The sequence below is a fragment of the Lissotriton vulgaris genome, chromosome 4_1 (genome assembly GCF_964263255.1).
Source record: "Lissotriton vulgaris chromosome 4_1, aLisVul1.2, whole genome shotgun sequence".
In the NCBI taxonomy this organism is placed as follows: domain Eukaryota; kingdom Metazoa; phylum Chordata; class Amphibia; order Caudata; family Salamandridae; genus Lissotriton; species Lissotriton vulgaris.
The window spans coordinates 1,763,667,107-1,763,689,605 of NC_141691.1; the positions used below are offsets into that span (position 1 = coordinate 1,763,667,107).

The 22,499-nt window shown below is 47.2% G+C and overlaps 1 protein-coding gene across 18 annotated transcripts in view; it reads right to left on the minus strand.

The window, feature by feature from the left end:
• The window catches only part of UBR5 (ubiquitin protein ligase E3 component n-recognin 5), a 2,064,863-nt gene that overhangs the window by 344,926 nt on the left and 1,697,438 nt on the right, over window positions 1–22,499 (minus strand). For all 18 annotated transcript variants that reach the window (XM_086966085.1, XM_086966077.1, XM_086966080.1 and 15 more), the window contains one exon: window positions 19,909–20,152. In XM_086966085.1, coding sequence (XP_086822211.1) covers window positions 19,909–20,152 — 244 coding nt within the window. The remainder of the gene's footprint in view (window positions 1–19,908; window positions 20,153–22,499) is intronic.

A 22,499-nucleotide genomic window follows, 5' to 3' on the forward strand; every position in this document is an offset into this window, starting at 1 on the left:
ATACTGGGACAGTATTACTGTCCCGATAGACAGGAAGTTATTTTTCCAGTTAAGGTCGGGCTCCCTTCCCTTGAGATCATTGACGGGTAGGTGGCGGACTTCGAAAACCTCATGCTGCCCGGTGTGTGGTGCAATTAACGAAAGCATAGCCCACTTCTTATTTTTGTGTGAAGCCTATGCAATCCCAAGGAGAGCATGGCTGGCCCCAGTTTGTAGAAATCTTGGGGTATCTAGCGGTGTTGAGGGGTTAAGAATTATTTGTACCTCCACTGACATGCCTATTGTGCTGGGAACAGCAAAGTACTTGGGGTGGGCATGGTCCATTAGGCGGAGGGCTTTATCTCCCAACATGAATTGAAATTTTTATAGCAGTTTTTATTACTTTTCTTGTTAAAGCTTGCACAACTGTTCAAAATGTATTTATATGTATGAAATATGGATTTTAACTATGTATTTTAAAATGTATGTTTGTGCTTTTATGAGTCTATAACTCGAATAAAGCTTTACAACAACAGGAAGGCTGTGACAACCTTGGGCAGGAAAGAGGGTCTAGTCCGCAACACAACCTTGTACGGATGGACAGAATGGAAAGGAGGTTTGGAGGAAAGAGCCTGGAGGTCACTCGCTCTCCTGGCAGAGGTGATGGCAACCAGGAAATCAGTCTTCAGAGTAAGAAGGCGGAGAAGACAGTTGTGAAGTGGCTCAAAGGGAGCGCACATCAGATCAGTAAGAACCAGGTTCAAGTCCCACTGAGGCATCACGAATGGAACAGGTGGAAACGTGTGTGTGATGCCCTTCAGAAAACAAGTTACAATAGGGGACTTGAACAAAGATGGTTGATCAGGCAGCCTTAGAAAGGCTGAAAGGGCAGAAAGGTAGCCCTTGATAGTGCCCAGAGCAGAGCCCTGCTGGGCAAGAGAAAGAAGGAAGGGAAGAACCTCAGAAAGAGGGGCAGAGAGAGGATCCACAGCCTTTGCCGTGCACCATGCCACAAATGTTCCCCCTGCAGGCGTATACTGACATTGTGGAGGGCCGCCAGAACGATATTACAGACTTCAGGAGGCAAGTCATATGGCCTCAACTGTCGCAGCTCAATCTCCAAGCATGGAGGTGGAGACTGGACAGGTTCGGGTGGAGGACCGTCCCCTGCTGCTGCGGCAGAAGGTCCTCCTGAAGAGGCAGACGAACCGGAGGAATCGACTGACACACTGAGTAGTTCGGGATACCAGTACCTTCGTGCCCAGTCCAGAGCCACAAGGATGACTTGGGCCCGGTCGCGTTTGATCTTCTTCAGCACTCTGGGCATAAGTGGAATAGGCGGAAAGGCGTACAACAGACCAGGGGTGGTGGGTGACATTTGAAAGTGGTGGGGCGCAAAGTGATTTGCATACAGCACCGTAGCGAGCGAGCGAAGCGAGCGAGCCTGAACCCCAAAGGGGGGTTTGGGGGGTTTACCCCCCCCAAGAAATTTTTTTAAAAAAAGAAGAAAAATCGTGCATTTTCAAGCAAATTTGAGAAAGCAGGAAGGTTAATAAAGCAATTGTGAAAGTGCAGTTATTACATTAATAGATGGCATAACATAGGTAGCTGCTTATTCAGTATAACCACAGAGCTTCATACATTCCGTCCTATTACAGACTCCGATATCAGCTTCAGCAAGGTTTCCAACAGCATAGTACCCCTTTGCTACATACAGATTACAGGTTCAGCCACATGATGAAAATAGCAACTTATTCAGTGTGATAATTAAGGGAGCAGAGCGCATGGAAAACATATTTAGTGATGGGCCGAGCAAAACACAACAAACAAATTAACTTCTTTCATCTCCTTTATTTCAAACCATTTACAGGGCTCAGGTGTTTTAAACCTTGTGATAACAACAAGCTAATTTGGTGAAAGCATACTTAGAAATCTTTATTTATGTATTGTAATTGTAGACTGGACCAAAAAAACGAGTGAAGGGGCTTCACCAAAGCAGATATGAAGATATGGCTCCTTACCCAATGCAGATTTTAACATTACAAAAGCCCTCCCTGTGGGTCTACTGACCGCAATAGTGTCAAGCTGGGCAGTGGCAAATTTGAGGTATAAATCTTTTGTGATGGTAACATCCCCGGGGCTTAAAGTGTCATGTGCAAAGAAAAGGTCTGGCCTTCCTATGTCCTGGAAGGATTCCTTTATATAACTTATCCACTGGATTTTTTTTACCATATTCCAAGGCCAGACAATCTGCTAAGATCAGGCTGGTTAAACCCTTATCCTCACATGTCCACATCTTTATGCAGCAAAGTAAGGGTCTAATTACCACTTGGTCCACCATATAATCAACCTCAAAGTCTTCATGCACAGACCAATCTGGCGTACCTTGGGGGACTCGCAAGACCCGGTGCAAAAACTTGTTTTCCACCACATGTAGCCTATGAGAAGGGATGTACCCCCAAACCTCACTGCTGTATAACACTTTCGCAGAGGCCTTGGATTTGCACAATTTTAAAATGACCTCCAGTGCCCATGATCCCAGTCTGCTAGCAAAGGTTCTAATAGCAACTGTAGATTTGTCTAACTCGCTAAGCTTCCCATTTAAGAGGGCTCTCCATTGTAACCAGTCGTTGAATAACACACCTAAGTAGGGAAAGACCGGAACCGTTTGCAAAAATATGGAGACCAACTTTAAAACTTTTCATCCGTGTCCCCCGACGTCTGGAAACTAATACAATCAACTTAGCAAAATTAACAGACAGGTCCAGCCTGTCCATAAAGGAGACAACGCCGTCTATTAAAATCTGCAGGCCGCTGGCCGTGTGATCATAATTGTCAAGGGATTAAAACACCACATTAATATTTAAAGGCAAGCCTTTTAGTTTTAATAAAAGATCACCATCTTAATAATAAAAATAACTTTGATTTGATAGGGAATCATCAGTAAAATCAATGCATCTCAATGCCATATTTAAAGATTGTGAACAATAATAAGAAGCATTGAAATGTTTAACAATAAACATGAAGATTGTGAACATTAATAAGAAGCATTGAAATGTTTAATAAACATGAAAGCAATTTTTTACTGAATGCAATGTTAAACATGTGTTAGAATCTTTCTTCTTCATGTCTCAGTCCTGATAATAGAGCCGTAAGACCAACCACAAAGGGTTCCTGCAGTCGGAAGACGAAGAGCAAATACTCTAGCTTCAAGAATGCTTGAAATTATCACAAGCTTTTCCTGCAGTCATGTCCTCTATACCCCAAGAAACATAGGGTCCATTTTTGTAAGCTATTTTTAGGGGCCGCAACACTCCCTGCAATTTACCCAAGCACTTATAAAATACTGGTGGTATCACTGCCTAGATTTGGGCACCACCATGCAGCAACATTTATTTAAAGTAGCCAAAGAAAGGCAGGGTATGGTGTTCCCGGGGATGGGGTCGCCGGGGAGTACCACAGCTTGGAGAGGGGGTTTCAAGCCTCTTGGCCCATATAAAAATAGATGTGCAACATCTTTGTTGTTGTTGAGACAGCCATTGAGATCTAATCTTTTGATCCGCTTGGTCCACTCATCCTATGCTGCATGTAAGATACATAGATTTTTAACTGTAATTTCTCAAAACGTACTAAACAGATGTACACCAAATAAAAAAAATGCTTTCTTGCTAAACATCTAGCTTGCTGCCAAATTTGGAGTATTTCTGTTCAGTCCTTTTTTTCTGCATCAGTGTTCAATTCCCCCTTTTTCCTAGGCCCTGCTTGATGGGTCACCAAAAGAACTTTCCAGGAAAGAACCTAGGTTGATGAGACTATTTTTTGAAAGTTTTGTGAAGATTCATTATACGGCGTCAAATTAATACATATATATGTGTATATGTATGTATATATTGCACACCAGGTGCTGTCAGGAAACGCCGTTTGCCTGCCTTCAAGCGCCGGTCCCAGCCGTGGCGACAGCTACCACGATACAGCAAAAGTTCAATTCCACAAGATAGGAACGAGGCGCCACACAAAATTCGATTTCTGGTAGGTTTAATTGCCAAACAACAACGCGTTTCAGCCGCAGAAAGGCCTTTGTCAAGTTGTTTTACGATACATCACAGTCACCATTTTGTATGCATGATGTCACAATGGACATAGAAGAAACACTACGGTCCGCAATTGTGGATTTCACCAAAACAAAACACAAACTCTTTTATACATGATTATGTCTCTAAAAATGATTATAAATCATTATTGAAATTCTGTTGTGTGTATTTACATAATTTGGTACCGCAATGCCGATTTGATCATCATGATTCCATTTCTTCACAGATTTAATGGAAAGGGAAGAAAAGAAAACCGAAAGGAATTGCTGGTAAAAGCATCCATGTTCTTTCTCTTCATTAATTTAGGAGAAAGCGATGAAAGGAAACATAGGAAAATATACACCTTAAGTGCTGCCTTCCCAATGACATGTACCAAGTGAATTGTTGAATAGAACATATATACAAACAATGCAAAAAATTATTATAGTACAAGTTAATTCATTAAATTGATTAGACGCTTGGTTATACACATATTCAATTAATGCCAAGTGGCCGATTATTCTCGATGTGCAATAAATGATAATTTCATATTCAATCGAATATTTAGTCATGTGAGATATGTTTGTTAAAGGGGTTCCTCTAAATCATCCATAAAATATACTGGTGAAACACCCACGTATGATGACAACATATAGCGCAAGATCAAACAAACTGTAAAGACTAATGGGCAAGCATTGGGGACTCATTCAATCAGACTCCACAATAGGTAAAACCATTGGCAATTTTCCTGTCATCACATATCGGAGACCAAAATCCCTAAAGGATAAATTGGTCCAAAGCTACCAAAATCCTGAAACAAAATCTACATGGCTTCAAACCACCCAGGAATTGTACAAATGTAATGCCTGTAAGGCTTGTAAATCCATCTCCAGCTGCAAAACCTATAAAATCCACAATGGGAGAGAAAAGTGCATCAATAAGTTCATCACATGCACCATTGAGTTTGTGGTGTACTTATTGGAATGCCCATGTCGCATGCATTACACCGGCAATACGAAACTAGCCCTAAAAAAAGTATTTTGGAACACCAAAGAGCCCTTACCAACATGGATATGGAGGTGGCGTAAGGAGATGCAGGCAGAAAAGGGATGTAATGGGCTAGCAGTGAGATACTACAGAGGAAAGTGTGAAGGGGGAAATGGGAGGGACACTTTAAAGAGTGCTAATCTTTCTCTCCACAGACCGTATTATTGTTTAATTCAGTCTCATATTTCAAGATTTAATTCATGCTCAATGCTAGCTATTGTCAATATCATGCAATATCATTCATTTATCTGATACTGCTAGTAAGCACTGGCAAAGACGGCCTGGCTTGGTGTGTGTTTGTTGTTGTTGTGTGATATGCCTGGTTGCAGTATCGAAATATTAAAGACAGACATGTAGGTACTGCTCATGTGGCATGCTGTGTGAAGCACGCAATTCTCGCTGCCATACATAAGGCCGTTCACAGATATACATATTTTGCCCAAAATAGGAGGTGTTGGGTGAGGTGTGTGAGATTCAAAGATTCCCAACTGCATCGATGTCCAGAGCCATGTGCCCTTCCTCATTAAACCATCTGCTTTTGCATGTGAACATGTACAACCATGCTGGTTATTTTTTCTAATATTAGCCCATTTTGCATATACTTTTACATTTACATGCAGCTGTTTTGGTTTTATTTTGAAGGTATAGTGTTTTTCCCCACAGGTGTTACCTTTCCAAGTTCTTACTGCTGGCCCCTTTCATAAGGCAGCTGTTTTTTGCACTAGCGCTAGGAGAAACACAGGGGTGCGCCATATTCTTATGAATACAGCGCATCCTTGCATTTAAAATATGTCAGACCTCAGCAGCATTGCCAAATTTGGCGTAGCACCGCGCTCAAAATTTATTTAGAAAATATGCTCCTCAGTGTCCTACACCACAATAGAGAAAGAGTAGCCAGGAAGGGAGTGATCAGGCTATTAAAATGAGAATGTTCGATGGTACAGCAAAATATAAAAGAGATTCAAACACCTTGGGGTACAGAGTACCCTGCCTATGGAGCGCATAGTGAACCTTTTGCATATGAGAGTCTTTCCTGCTTACAAATAATGTAATGTGAACACCAAAGATTCAGAGACAAGTGCACGGTAGTACTGAGGGGCACAGGAAGCGAGTATATGCTATGAAATCACAGCAAATACTGCAGTTTGGTATAAGTGATACTGCCCATGACATGGATTAAAAAATACTTTGGGCAGAAGTAAAAGTTGCCGTTTTTGGTGCAGAATAATTTACAGCTTTCTACCACAAACGATATTGGCCCTTTATTCAATGTATTCTTTCCAGATTCTCCTACTGCACAAAGTATACATCAGCACGGACAAAAATAATCTGTATTTTGAACGGTGCAATGGGCCCAAAATGCAAAAATTATGTGATAGCTTTGTGTCAATGATTTTCTGCTGTAGGGATCTTCGCGTGACTGCACATTTTTTTTTTAGAGGGAGCGTACCAGCAGGTCTGAGCAGATTGTGCTATACATACTTAAACGTAGAGAGTAGGGACACGTCTTAGAAACAAGCAGATTCGCGGTACAGGACACCTGCACTTCAGATTTTCCATTTGGCTGCACTGAACTAACTGAACTCATCTCACACAACCACGCGCCAAAGAACAGACTCCATCGCTTGCTGGCATCCCCAGTCCATCTGAAAGAGCGCTCTGTTCGAGAATGAACTACTACAATTCCATCAAAATCATAGGCAGCGCTATATTTCTGCAAATACAATAACACAACTAGTTTCGTTCAATGAAAAGTATTTGAAAGTTGTTCCTAGTCCATTCAAAGTTTTAAATTGCTAGATGTGCGAATTACGAAATGCGACGTGTTTGATAGCGAACACGTGCACACCCCCATTTAATCTTTTCATGACATCGAAGTGTGACGTACATCGTGTGGGGTGACAGTCTGGATTTGTGCAAATACTTCTGGTACATTATTGTGCTCTGCTGCCTGTCTACCGCCTTCCGTAACTAACGGCATGAATAAGGACAACACATCTCTGTCGGCGCCGCCTGCTCCTTAGCGCCCTTTTCCCGGACCCCCATATCCTTTAGCGGTGTGCGCGGCATGTGTCTGTGAGAGACTGAGTGATTAAGGCAGGCGGCGCAGAAGTTTTTATAACTTGAGCCCATGATGAAACGTGCAGGCCCTCCTCCCTGACTTGTGTGAAGAAGGAGCGTGCCTGAGTGTGAGAGAGAGTTTACTCGCCTTCCTCACGGCACTCGCCGCCTTTCCTCTTGTTATGTTGGGAGTCATGCCTTTCGCTTTTATCCCCTGCATGTCCCCATCTCTGCGCGCGTGTCCCCGTCAGGTGTGAGCAGCCACTGTGGCACTGCTTATTAATTATTATTAACTTACCAGCTCGAGTGACGGTCTGTCTGACAACGCCGAACTCGGTGTCAGACTCTAGTGCGCAACTACTGGAAACGTCACCGCGCACGTCCCCGACGGAGGGGGGCACAAAGACTACTCGGCCTGGCGCCATTTCAAAGTACGGGGCCCAGCAGACACACCCCCTGGTCCCGCTCAGTCAACATGACTAAATTGACGCTAAGGCGCATGCGTGGGCAAGTTTCCGCCCGTAATTAAATTGCGCAGCAGAGTCAGTCGACTTGTAACCTAACCCAGCCCCACCCCCTGCGCACTCCCTATTTCATCGGGGCTGTCCCGGTCGGAACCCCCGAAGCCCTGCATTTTATTTAGATGCTCCGTGCTCTCTCTGTTGCAGCCGCAGGTGCGTCCACCAGGCTTAGTGGGGCTACGCCCCTACGCCCCAATGGACGCACCGCGGCTGCAACAGACCGCAACTCCACTCGCGACGAAAAGCGTCTCCAAGCGAGTCTCGCCTTGGAAATTCCAACACGCAGAACTGATGACATTGCGCGTTCTCTTCGGTGGCCAATAGATCTAACCAAGGCTCTTCCCACTGCAGAAAGAGACCTTGCGCCACGTCCGAGTTCTGACGCCATTCGTAATCCATCATGCACCGGAGGCTGAGTTCGTCCGCCCTGGCGTTCAGAGAACCTGCCACATGTTGAACCACCAGGGTCACGCCCTGATGTTCCAGCCACTGCCAGAGGCGCAGAGCCTCCTGGCAGAGGGTCAACGACCCCACCCGCCCTGTTTTTTGCAGTACCAAATGGCAGTGGTGTTGTCCGTGAGCACCTGCACTACACTCCCCCGGACAGAGGGGAGGAATGCCTTCAGTGCAAGACGAATCGCCCGCAGCTCCAGAAGGCTGATATGGAGCCGGGACTACGCCGGAGAACAGAGGCCTCTGATCTCTGTCTCTCCCATGTGGCCTCCCCAGCCCTGGAGGGACACGTCCGTCACAACTACATGCTCCGGTTGGGGAAGGGAGAGGGATCTGCTGCTGACCCAATCGCGTTCCGTGAGCCACCACTGCAGCTGTGTCGCAGTGCCCTCCAAGATCAAGACATGGTCGGACAAGTTGCCCTGATGCTGGGCCCACTGAAACTTCAGGTCCCACTGCAGAGCCCACATCCCCCACCTGGCGTGATGCACCAGAAGGATGCAGGAAGCCATCAGACCCAGAAGCTGCAGCGTCAACCTGACCGAGACCCGGGATAAAGGCCGAAAGATCGGAATCAGAGCTTGAATATCCGAACCCGCTGTTCGGGTGGATAAACCCGAAACTGCGCCGAGTCCAGAACCGCTCTGATGAAGAGGAGCTTCTGAGAGGGACACAGGTGTGACTTTGGCATGTTGATGGAGAACCCCAGCAGATCGGCCGTAGTCTGGAGGTGGCTGACGACTGTCTGGGGCGAGCCCGCCTTTAACAACCAGTCGTCGAGGTAGGGGAAGACTGAAACCCCTAACCTGCGCAGATGGGCTGCGACCACCGCCATCACTTTGGTAAACACACGTGGGGCGCTGGTAAGGCCGAAGGCGAGCACGGTAAACTGAAAGTGCTCGTGGCCTACCGTGAACCTGAGGTAACGCCGGTGGGCCGGCAGGACGGGGATGTGGAAATAGGCATCCTGCAAGTCCAACTCTACCATCCAGTCTCCTGGGTCCAGGGCAAGACTGAACCAGAGTCCGCATGTTGAACTTCTCCTTCCGGAGGAAGCCGTTGACGTTCCGTAGGTCCAAGATAGCGCGTAGGCCCCCTTTGACCTTCTTGGGTACCAGAAAGTAGTGGGAGTAACAACCGCACCCTACTTCTGGCCCAGGAACGCGCTCGATGGCCCCCTTGGCCAGGAGGGCCGTGACTTCCTCTTGCAGAAGTTGCAAGTGATCCCCCGACACGCAGTGGCATGGCTGGAGGGGTCGCCTCGAAGGGGAGGGAGTAGCCCCTTAAGACGTTTTGCAGCACCCACCAGTCCGATGTGACAGTGCGCCAGTAGAAGAAGTGATAGCGAACCCTGCCCCCCACTGGCGTCACATGGGTCTGAAAGCACGGAATAGGAGGGTTTTGAGGCAGGTGCTGCAGGGGAAGGTGTGGACTGGCCACGCCGCTGTCCCCGACCGCCGCCACGGCGGTTTCAACGGCCGCCACCGCGCTGTTGGACATTCTGCGGCGCGTGGCTTGCAGCACGTGTGGGGGCGCCGCTTCCTTGGCCACGAAAGGAGCGAAAGGCACCCGTTTGCTGGCGAGGGGCCGAGAGGCCCAAGGACTTGGCCGTAGCCCTGGAGTCCTTAGAACGCTTAAGCGCATGGTCTGCCTTTTCGAATAAGAGGGGACGGCCATCAAACGGCATATCCAGAAGAGTGGCCTGGACATATGCCGAAAAGTTGGCAGACCTCAACCAGGCGTGGCGTCGAACCGCCACCGTCGTTGCCATCGCCCTGCCCAGTGAGTCCGTGGTATCCAGCCCACACCGGATGGAATACCGCGCTGCATCTCAACCCTCCGCAAGGGTTTGGGTGAGTTTTGCCCGGACCTCCTCCGGACATTGTGGCAGCACGTCCGCGTCCCACAGGGTGTGGGTGTAGCGGCCTAAGAGGCATGCGGTATTAACTGACAGCAGTCCCAAACTCAGGGACGAGAACATCTTTTTCCCGAACTGCTCATACCTCTTGGATTCCCGATCGGGCTGAGCCATCGGGAATGCGGTCTAGGAAGTGGAGGCCTGGATGACCAGGCTCTCGGGGGTGGGGTGGGTGGACAAAAAGCAAGGGTTGCCCGGGGCCAGGCGGTAGCGTCTGGCCATGCTCCTATCCACAGGCGGACCTGTGGTGGGCTTGGACCAAGTGCCCACAAGAACGTCAAACAAGGCCTCATTAAACGTCAGCAGAGGCTCACTGGAGCTTGCCTGCGGTTTAAGGACCTCAGTGAGGAGGTTAGTCCTCACGGCCGCGACAGGGAGCTCAAGGTTTAAGGCTTTTGCCGCCCGTGTCAACACAACACTATAAGCTGCCCCCTCCTCCGTAGCCACGGTGGGAGGGGAGACAAATCCAGTGTCTGGCAAAGTGTCAATGCCACTGGCCTCCCCAAGCTCATATGTCCAGTCCCTCGACCTCCCGTGGGATCGGGACCTGGAGCGGCGCGGTGCCGACTGTCGGAGTTCCAGTCACTTGCGGGACCGCTCCCGCCTAGCTTTAGAGGTCAGGGCCCGGCAGTCGGAGCAGGTGCGGTCATCGAGGCCTAAACACTTGATGCACCGGCGATGCGGGTCGGTAACCGACATCAGTCGGTCGCACCTGGAACACGGTTCAAACACGGGCATCCCTACCGGCACCGTTGGAGTCGAAGACTCAAGTTGAGAAATGATCAAAAAGATCAAAAAGTTTAGTCAAAAAAGACTAAGCGGTAGAGCTTCTCCAGATCTGCGCTAGCTGATGCGGAAAAAAGAAGAACTGACGTAAGCGTGCATGGGCGGCGTCTAAGTACTCCGACAACGTCATTCCGGCGCTACTGACGCGGAGCCACGGACGACGCCTGTCGGCGCACAGGGGTATTGCTACGCAAAATTTTCCGGATCCAGTCTGACGCCTGGGGATATTCTAAGGTAAGGAATCTATCACTAACGTGTCTCTTTCAGATTGGACTACTGCAACGCGATGTTTCTGGGTATTGATAAACATCAGATTAGCAAGTTGCAATTGTTGCAGATTGCGGCAGCATGATTAATTCTAAAGCTAAGGGTCACTCTACGTCCCATGGAATAAGAGCACTACATTGGCTCCCCGTGCGGCAGAGAATTGAATTTAAGGCACTATACCTGGTGCACAAAGCACAATATGGGAGGGCTCAGATGACTGTCATGAAATGTTCAGGCGCTATATTCCTTCTCGAAATCTACGATCGGCCAGTCTTGGCCTGATCTGTACTCCCAAGTTCCGAAGGCCCAGATGGGGTGGCCGAGCCCTGTCTTGCTGTGCGGCAACGCTTTGGAATAAGTTGCCAGTGGCACTGAGACTACAACCTAACCTTTTAGTTTAAAGGAAGGCCTTGAAAACCCGGCTGTTTACTCCTGAGTATATCTAGCGCAGCCCCTGCTCTTGCCTACATCCATCAGAGCAAAGACGCCTCGGCATTCGAGCGCTTAATAAGCCCCATATGATCATCATCATCAATGACGTGTCTGGCGTAGACTCCGCTGCCCATAGGCAAAAACCAAACAGTTTCTAAGCTGCAAGACAAGACCTAAACACTTCCCAAAACCAGAGATTGAAGAGAAGAAAATACCACAAGAATAGAACGCAGGCAAGACAGTGGCGCAAAGTGTACCACAGGCATCCCATGACTGAACATATTCAGTGTGTACTCGCACATCGTGTCTGCACCGAACACAGAAAGAAACTGCTCCAGAGCGGAACAGAACAATAAGCCCATAAGGGGCACTTGCTTACGTCCAAGACAGCCAATGGAGGCAAAAAGAGTACAGCGAAAGGTGAACACGCCGGGGTGAGCCAGGTGTGGCAGAAACCCAACAACACTCTGGATAAGTCTGCATCCATAGAGACAGGAGAGTGTTACGGACCAAGCGTAGACTACAATGTGTAAGCTCTAGGAGAGAGCCAAGCCAATCCTGTGGGTCTCACCAGAGGGGACGTCCTACGACAGTCGGAGAACCATGCCGAAGTGAGAAGCCTACAGTATGAACAATAGGACAATTCATATAAACAAAAAGAGAGAGAGAGAGAGAGGAAAATTAATGCTTCCGCTTTTATCCCCCATAGGGAGTACTCAAAAACCAACAGAAGAGTCAAGCCATGGTCCCTGGTCTTTAAGAAAGCCTTGAGATTAGCATCTAAAGGCTGAAACATGTAGACCTCATTTTTTTATTTTTGGATGTAACTGATCAATTTACTCAGGCACAACACCCATTGCACATTTTTAATCTAGTCTTACTATTCAACTATTAAATTCATTAGGAATAGTCACTTGCACATATCACAACATAAAAAATCCTGCTCCGCTGTAATCAGGCGTTGTAGTACATAGGACAGGCACTCGGCCTATCTGGGCGGGGCCCAATGATGAAGCATGTCACCAACTAAGATGGTGAGTAAGGGCCCTTCATAAAAAACATGAGTGATTTCTTTTAATAGCCCTATGCATTTTGGCTTCACTCTTCTGTTGTTTTTCAATAGGACAATTCCCCAGAGGGACAGAAGAAAACCATCCTAAGAAGACTCCACTGGAGCCTTTGAAGCTTCCTGTGCAAGGAAGAGCGGCTGATTAGCTGTACAGTCCGTTTGGGAAATAATTTCTTGAACCCATAGACGGATACCAGAAAAAACAGTGGCAATACTGCAACCAAAAGTAAAAATCCACAACAAGAAGTAGAAGCCACAGAATTAATGGAAACCCAGACATGAGACCGCTGAGTCACCATGACTGTCAAAAAGGGTGACCCCATCAACGGGCAAATCCCTAGGACTCTCCTGAACATTTTCAGGGAAACTGCCATCACGCAGCCAGGCATGGCGATGCAGAGAAACTGACATGGCATAGCCAGACCCACAGAGTCAGTGGAGTCCATGGCCGACCAAATGGAAAACTGTGCCAGTTTCCAGCCTTCATGAAGTAGCTGATCCAGGACAGCTCGAGGGCCCTCCGGAAGAGAGGAAAGGAGACACTCGACAGTCCCAAAGGGTAAAAGTACACCGTTAAAACACGCTAGATGTGTTCAAGGACCAAAGGCCGTGCAGGTGGACATAAAGACATGACAGGCACACAACTCCAACCAATGAGACTCCCTAGTGGGAGGAAGTAACAGAGGAGGGGAGGAAGGTAGGAAGACTGAGGCTGCCTGGACTACCAGCCCTTGAGCCCTAGGATGGAGGAACAAACAGACAGGATCATCTGGGGTCGGGCGATTTTGATGTGCAATAGCACGACCCACAGGGTCACCCGATGAGGGTCTCCCCCAAGTCCCAAGAAGAATGTCATATAATGACCCACCAAAAGGCAGCAAGGACTCCACCTCCATGGCACCCTGGTGGAGTAGATCCAAAAAGGGATCAGAAGGTGGGGAAAATGAGGCAGGTTGCCATTGTAAGATGTCTGCAGCTTTGCGAACCGCTCTCGCAAATGCCGCACCAGCCTCCATGGCCATTCTAGGTGGCGACAATGAGCCATCTGTAGGGGATGGTTGTAGGCTAACCCGTCCACCAAAAGGCAGAGGTTCTGCGGCCCGATGACTACCCAAAGCCTGCCAGTGCACCATGGGCACCTGCTCCGAGGAGCATCAAAAGAACCTTGGGGGTGGTGTACTCCAAGGGGCCTCATCCTCTTCCACCAACAGAGGAATAGCAGGGGAGGGCACCAGTGTTGCATCAAAGACCACCAAAGAGGACTTGCTGGCCCGGCGTCAGGCCGGCATCAACTCTACCTCCACCGAGATGGGGAACTGCGGTGAGGAACTGCGTCGATTCGGAGTTTAGCTCCGCGCTGCAGCCTCACCCAGCGTCGGCGCAGGGAGCCCCACGGGGCTGCGCGGGGATGCCACCAGAGGGCCTGACGTCTGACTGTGATGCCCCTTTGGGCAATGTCCCGATGTCGCAGCGACTCCGGAACCGGAGTGAGAGAACTGGATCGGCGCCAAAGGCGAACCTGCCGGCGAATTCCCGATCTGAGATCCTACCCCCTCTGTGGGGCCCGAAGGCGTGCCAGGAAGAGGGGTGACCCAAAGATGGCCTGTAAAGCCCGAGAATAGGCTTCCATCTGGGTTCAACTCGCCCCAACACCAGGAAATGGTGGGTAGTTGGGGGTCAACTCTTGGGGGCCCGTGTCGGGTGAAGACCGGGAGCAAATGGCCCAGGCGTCATGTTTATGTGAGGTCGACGACCTTCGTGACTTCTTCTTGTGCTTACCTGGTCAAGGGAGCGACATCCATGGGAACGACTCTGTGACATGTACCAACCAGAAGCCCCAGCTCGAGATGGAGACCGGCAACGCAAGTACTCCGAATGGGACAGCCGGGCGGACAACAACTTCCTCCGACGTTCCCACAGGGACTTCAGCTTCAGCTGCCGGCAGGCATCGCACTCCTCAGAGTCGTGGTGCTCACCCCAAGCACCACATGCAGATCTTCTGTTAATCCGTTGCCAACATCTGCTGCATATAGGTCTCACAAGACTTGAAGGCCTTGGGCATCGCACACTGTTCCCGGACGCTAAAAGGCGTTAAGGCCGGAAAACAAATACTGGCCAGAGGAACTGCTTTTCCTGGATCTGCGTTGGAACGCGGAAAAGAAGGAAACTGACGTCAGCGTGCCGGGTGGGACTTATATGTCTTCATTGACGTCATATCAGTGGACGACGTCAGGATGGAGCCATGCAACGCTGTCCCTCAGCGCGCAGTTACTGCTGAAGATTTTCCGGATCTATTCTGACGCCTCGGGTTATTCTAAGTTAAGTTAAGTTCTAAGTTAGGGAATCAGTGGCTAGATGTCACTATCAGACTGAGCTTTTAAATTGGAGCGTTCTCAACGCGATCTCTTCTTGTGCTTGTCTATGTAAAGTTTCACCTCACGTCCCTGTTGGCCTTTGAGTTCGATGATGCTAGTACCCGTAGGTCTAGGGAGTTATGGTTCGACCCCAGACACCAAAGGCAAACATGGTAGGGCTCTGTCCCAGACATCTCTTTCCGACAGCCCCCACAGTGCCTAAAACTTGTTGTCTTAGGGGGTGACATCCCTGGCACTCTGTAGAAATTTTGGGAAATTTATGACACAAAAAAAACCCAGTCTCTGAGAGACGAGGAAAGCTTTGTATTTGTGTCTAGAGGCACATAAAGAGAGGAAATGACATAAGTACACACGGATGGCACCTTTGTAGGCGTAGCGCCTTGCTTCACGAGCGGAATGGCATGAGTGCAGAGCTGCACGGCACCACCATCCAGGGTGCACAGGTAATAAGAAAAAAATTCTGGATGCTGTCTGACACCTGGGGAATATTTAAAAGGTGAGTAATATGTGCCTAGAAGTATCTATTAGAAAATATAACAGATAGGACACAATTCCGGGCCTGTTAAGTGACTACAGAACCATACTGTGTTCTCATGTTAATGAATTGCACTGTGACCATTTTCAGTCAAAATAGCCAGGGAAAGAGAACAGTTGTGTACGGCACAAAGGGGTGCGCCGTGGGGGTACCCTTTAACATGTAAGCCAAGATCAATGGCTCTTTTAAAAAAGAAAATAAGAGAGAAAGTAGGATTACATAGTTGAGACCTCAGGCAGAAAGCATACAGACAGATAATGTAAAAGGCCAGGTCAGCATAGATTTACAAACAATTGCAGAGGACGTTCGTTCAAATAGCACAGAATGATGAATGTGCTTAGCATGGAGCTGAGAAGGAGGGGTGTGAATTGTGTGTGGTGTATGAGGTTCTGATTCAACTGTGGTTCCGAAATTAAGACCCCAAGGACAAGTGGGGCACAGAAAGTTATCACAGTCCTTAAAAGGTTTCTATTGATCTAGGCAACTGGTAAATGATAATTTGAAAACAATAATATGCCTATATGGAAAGATGCATTCAGTATAGAGGAAGCATAGGCTATAAATAATGCCCCACTATCTACCAAATGAAAAGAATTAAGAAAAAAATATAATGCCCAGATGTACAATCAACACATTTGGTTCTTAGGATGAGAGATGAGATATACTAATTTCCGAGAAAATGTGTTTGTAGGGGAAATCGGTGTCAGGGAACAAAAATCTGTAACAAAGAAGCAATTAGCACTATATCCAAATTACACTTTGTCAACTACAGTCTGGAAAATAAAATATCAAAATAAATGAATGATTTCAATTGATAAATACATAGATCAATAATATCATTCCTCATCATCATGTGCCTCAAAATTAATGATAATAAAATGTTCAACAAATGCAGTGGAGCAATTCAATGTATGTATAACTGAGAGGTTATCATAAATTCAATGGTTTTCTCCCTAATAGCTGGCAATCTAAACACACACACTGAGTGGTTTCCTAGCTTGTGGATCTAGATGATCTATTCTTTATATCCTAGGTTGTCATGTAAACCAAGCAATAAAGATGAAACAAAAAGAAAATACCTTTTTGCCCCATAAAAGGACTGCCTCACAAAAACTAACAGTATGATGTTGGTAACAGTTAAAAAAACAAAAACAAAAAAAACAAAGGAATGTTAAAAGACACCAGAATTCATAGAGCATGTAGGAGAGTAGGGTCTGCAATCCTATGATCACCCCTGATTTTTGCTTTTTGCTTCACTGGTTTACGACTTCTCTGGCTGTGGGCCTGCTAATCAGACCCACAGCCTTGCTGTTCTCTAACTAAATTGACACGTGTACCTTAGGTGCATTTACCAATTGGTACTGGGCCACCTTATCAGACCCTGTAACTCAGAGCATAGGTGTACCCAGGGCCTACCAGGGGCTGCAGCATGTATTATGCCACCTCTGGCTGGCCAGCTAAATCTGACACAACTGGCTGCACGACCGCTGGGGCAAAGTGGTGTACTCACCCTTTGCTGTAGATATAGTATACCTATATCTAACATTAAAATGGACACATAGATTCCTATCAGTCACTCCTATGGCAGGCCTTAACAATCCTGAAGGCAGAGTGCTTGGAATTATGTGAGATGGTGCGCTGGCATGAGCTGAGCCCGTCTGCAGCTTGCGGAACCAAGTCTTGATAGCTGTTCTATGATAACCCGTACCATATACTCTTAAGTGCATTATAATCCTGGCGGTTATTTGCTATCTTTGGTATCGCTTTATCAAAACATGTCGAGTAAGGTGTCATACGAATTGGAATACTAACCCCTCGCCAATTCTGGCGACGGGGTTAGCATTCCACCCTTCTAGAGGGACACGACATGTATGTAACTGTGAACCCCGGTTAAATTTAACTCGAGCCTCAGCATCACAAAATGGATGCTGCCACCACAGACACAAGTCTGACCTCCTGCTGCTGGGAGTCCTTCCAGCGAGGAGAGCTTGGACAAAGGGTTTCCGGTCAGGGGCGGTGCTAGCACCGACCCAGACAGGGTTTTGTTTATCCTAGGTAGGCAGGGCTGAATAGGAAGGTGACTGCAAGTGGCACCCCGGTGCTCACTATGCATCTGCCAGTTTGAACCGGTTCAAGGGGCACACCAGCCCCTGAGCTGGGGAAAGTCCGGCATGGGAGAGGGGTGTAACCACCCCCCTTCCTGGTCCCACCCATGGGCAGGACCTAGTCCCGTACCAGCCCCTTTCTTTAGTATAAAGGTGGGAGCGGGGACCCTTCCAAATTAGATCATCTTTGAATCCTGAAACTACTTTCTACGAAAGGAACTCAAGACTTCGTCTCATGATTTCTCCCTTGTGGCTAAGGAGTAGTCCCCCTGCATCTGCGGGCACCAACTAAGAACACTGCGGTTTGCTGCACATCCTTCCTCAGGAATCCGACCGACCAGCACGACGAGACCCGGCTTCCCTGGAACCTCCGACCTCTACCTACATCGTCAGCTCAGCTGAGATCCGTGGGTGTGACGAGACCTCGAGGGACCGGCCATCTTCAGAACTGCACGACTCTTATCCAGCACGACCGCCGAGGGATCCTCGAGTGAGTGCTTTGGGGTTTGAGAAACCCTAACCCTGAGCAGCTCCAGCACCGAAGTCCAGCCCCCCAGCATCCACGAGATCTGCGTGGGGCCCTTCTGCTCTTTGCTGCTCACCGCGTTGTCTGGCCACTTGCCTGCTGGCTTGTAGCCCTCTTGACGACGCACCACGACGACAACACCGCTGGTCTGGTTTCTCCAGACTGGCCCTTGCTCCCCTCCAACAGAGGAGCACCCCGGACCCTCCTGGTCCACTCCAGACGCCATTTTGAGTCCACCGTGTGGGCTTGCATTTGCCAAGACTTGTTGCCCCAATCCTGGGTCCAGCGACGTCGACAGCAGATACCATCGTGGGACAGCTCGCACCTCCATTCTGGTCGCCGACAACGCCTCCTGGTCCGTGAGACTGCAGAGCCCAGCGTCGCCCACTCACCTGGTTGAGGAGACTTCGTCCGGTGGCATCCTGGTGCCCATCTAATCACTGGCTAGTGATTCAGAACTTGGTCCCCTCTGCTTACAGGTGTCTTCCATCTTCGATCCAGGCTTGGATCACTTCGAACTTCATCACTGGTCGCCTGCCAGCAACTTCTTCTTTCAGGCTCCATAGACTGCAACGAGGGTTCCCGACGTCTTTTCAGACCTATGCATCCGCAGCCCCTGGGCTAGGTAACCTGAGCATTTCGGTGCTCCAGCATAGCTTAACTATCTAAGTGTCCAGATCCTTTTTCGTTTCAGCTCTACCTAGTCGGATTCGTCCGATAACACTAACTTTACGAAATCTAGCATCCATAGACTTTGTCCCGCATCCCGCGTGAGAGTGCACACTCTGCACCTGATCTCCCTAGGCCTCCTGCTAGTAATCTGAAGGTTCAGTAGTCAAGTCCTAGCGACCCTAAAGCCTATTAGAGTAGTACTTACCTGCTAGTAATTTCGCATTCCACTTTTAGAGTATATGGTTTTTCGTGCCCCTCGGGCATTTGTGTAAATTGTGCGACTTTTAGTATTTTCTTAAGAGCTTTGTATTGTGCTTAGCGCCCTGTCCTCATAAAGAGTCCAGGGCTGTTGTGTTCTAAATAAATATACTTTTATTTTCATAACAACTTGTGTGGTGTCCTTTCACTTGGTGTTCAAGGGGTATATGTGATGGTATAACAGCTGGCTTAACACGCCCTCTAGAGTTTAGCCTAAAGACTGCTCTTGTCCATGCTACTAGGATAGCTGGTCTAACGGTTGACTTATAACCAATCATTAATAAGGGTCGTTTGGAATGATACACAGTGATCACTAGAATAGTGAGCACTACATATCAGGCCAACTTCTCACAGAGCAAAAATACAAGCACCGACTATTGAAGTGGCAGGAAAGTTTTTTGAAAGATAGAGCTTAGTACTAAGGGATTGGGCTATAGAAGCTGGAACAAATAACTGTCTCAACTGCCAAGGCCTAATATGAAACAATGAAGTTGCTGTCTCTCTTACAGGGGGAACTGTCCCATTTCAGCTCCCAGAATCTGCTGCTGTTCAGGCTCAATTAACCTTAATGCCCTTTTATTTTATAGAGGAATCGGGGGAAATGGATTCAGCTGCATTTTAATTTAAAAATATGTTTCATTTTAAATTGAACCAAAAACCGTAACTTAATTACTTTTCTCCTACTGTTAACTGCACATGAGCAAATAAGTATGAAACAAAAACACAAGGAATTGATTTTTTCCTCGTAACTATCAATGAAATTCCTGCGATGACGACACATTTTTATTGAGATAAAACTATACACGTAAATGAGCAGTCTTAACATTGACTTACTTGTGTGAGTTCCTTTGTTGGCATTTTGAATGCAGTCTAGATTTGGCAGTTTTTCATTTGATAGAAAGGCTTGGGCAACGGCAGTGTAAAAACTTCTTGCAACACCACTGCCCTCTCCAGGCTCATCTTTAAAAGTAACTTTAACTCTGTGTACTACCAGAGGACTAGTAGCACATCTTCGGCCAAAATGGTTGTTGAGCTGCCTCATTGTCTGTTGAATCAGAAGGTCTCGATCTCTATCAACCTAGCAAAGAATACATTTGTTGGTAAAACAGTGAGCAAACAAGTTGTTCCTCCTACAGCCAACACTCAATTCTAACCGGTAGCAAGATAGGAGGCCAATGAGGACAAGGAAAACAAGGCAAAGAGATAGAGGAAGGTCTTGCCACACGCTAATGAGTGAGAGGACAGAATTACCATTATGACTACTGTATTAATCCTAGTCAATAAAGACACTCTCCTAATCACAACTTAAGTGTATGATGCCACCAAGTGGTGTCGCTCGAAATTGGTTCTCAAAGATGCTGTAACCAAACCTTTAGCTGTTACAGACACAAGCACACATTACACTGTGGGTACCATTGCCAGCTGCCTTGCTAAAAAAGAAATCAGCTATCTCAAATCAAGCATTGACAAAGCTAAGTAACCAAATATTTTAATAGTTAAAAGGTTATTCTGTCTTGTGCATGACACTTTACAGTAGGGAGAGGATGGTTAACCATTCATTAGGAGTATGAGTAGTGGGTACGGTTTAATGGTGGTGTGGTGGTCGCAGTCTGGTGGTAGGCGGTATTGCAGGCAATAAGGCAAGGGGTTTAATCTCAGAGTTGGTACCATAATGCAAGTTCAATTCAAGATTGATTTACAGAATTTGTGCAACTTAACCTCTGAAGTGCACTCTGATCATTGCATGGTGGCAACACGTGAGACCAGACATGAATAGCAAATATTCTTCATTGAGCAGTAGGGACGTGAAGATTCACCAGTAATAGTATATAGACTGGGAGTAATAAAGTTACTATAAAGGAAACAAACTTTATCCAACAGACTCACTTCCCATTATTCCCAACTTTTGGGCAGATTTCAGATTATACAGTCCGATAGATGGAGAAAGATAAAAGGCAGGCAATGGGAAAAGCAAATACATAAGATATACTGGGCAAATTGTGTTTTGGTTGCAAGTAAATGAGCCATTATTTCTGTGGTCTGCACAAGTAATGGGTCCACATTTGCCCTTCAATGGGAAACTAAACACCTCATTGTAGCGTCGACTCAGGGTAGCAGAGCATGGCAGTCCAAGGCCTACTCAAGGAAGGTGGTGTGGGCTAGTAATAACTGCTCGCAGGCAAGCAATAACAATCAACAATAAATACCTGTCCAGTTTATGCTTTTTCTTTGAAAATGAAAAGTACATTTCTAACACAAATACTACTAAATATTACTCAATCATTTACAAATATGTACATACGGCAGGTGGAAATACCGCTTAGAACATTACATTTGACCCCTAAAGGGTCAGGACTCCAAACGTCACAGTGCAACCCAATTCAGGTACTAAATGATGCATAACTATACAGGGGATGCCAGTTCACACTAGATCAATGTTGTCACATTCCAAGATTAGGATCACATATTAAGGTGACATCTCATTACATTGTTGACTCCGGCAACCATAAACCCGCTGCATCTATTTGAACTACTCATTACCAATCATGATTACATCCCTGCATTACCCTAAGTAAGACATGATATCCCCTTATGCACTCATCATGAATACACCAGGCATTGCAATGAGGTCCTTGCATCATCATTAATAAAATTGCAGCATCCGAAGATTACGAATCACTCTTAGTACTAAATAATAATTGTAATTCATGGTGCTTAATACTTTGAAAACTATCGGGAAGAACATACCTCAATAAAGCATTTTCACTACGAACCATTTGAGTATTTCTTAACAACCTTTAGGCCACAGATCCTGCAGCCATAACCTTAGGGCACCTCACTCCCAGCTGTAAAGCTCCAGCCTGGGGTGTACTTGAAGCACAAGTTACTACTTGTGTAACACTATATCTGTAAGAGACATTAGTTAGTGATAGATTCCTTACCTTGGAATATCCCCAGGCGTCAAGACTGGATCTGGAAAGTTTTCCGTAGCAATACCCCTGTGCGTCGGTAGGCGTCGCCGCGGCTCTGCGTCCGTCGTCGTTAGCGCCGGAATGACGTCGCTGGAGTACTTAGACACCGCCCTCACGCGCTGACGTCAGTTTTTATACACAGCTTTTCCGCGCCAGATACGCAGAGCCATGATAGAACCAACACTGGTGCCATGAAACTAGGGCCCTGAAAGGGGATGACCGTAACCCTAGATATCGGTTCGCAGAACGGGGAGGATGGGTGGGTCGGTAAGGAATCTATCACTAACTAATGTCTCTTACAGATATATCGTAAGACAAGTAGTAACTTGTGCATCTGAAAGAGACACGTTAGTGATAGATTCCTTAGCTTAAAATAGATACCCAAGCAATACCAACCCCGGTTGGGGGGTCTGCGAACCAATAATCACACCAGAAAGTCCTGGAGAACGGAAC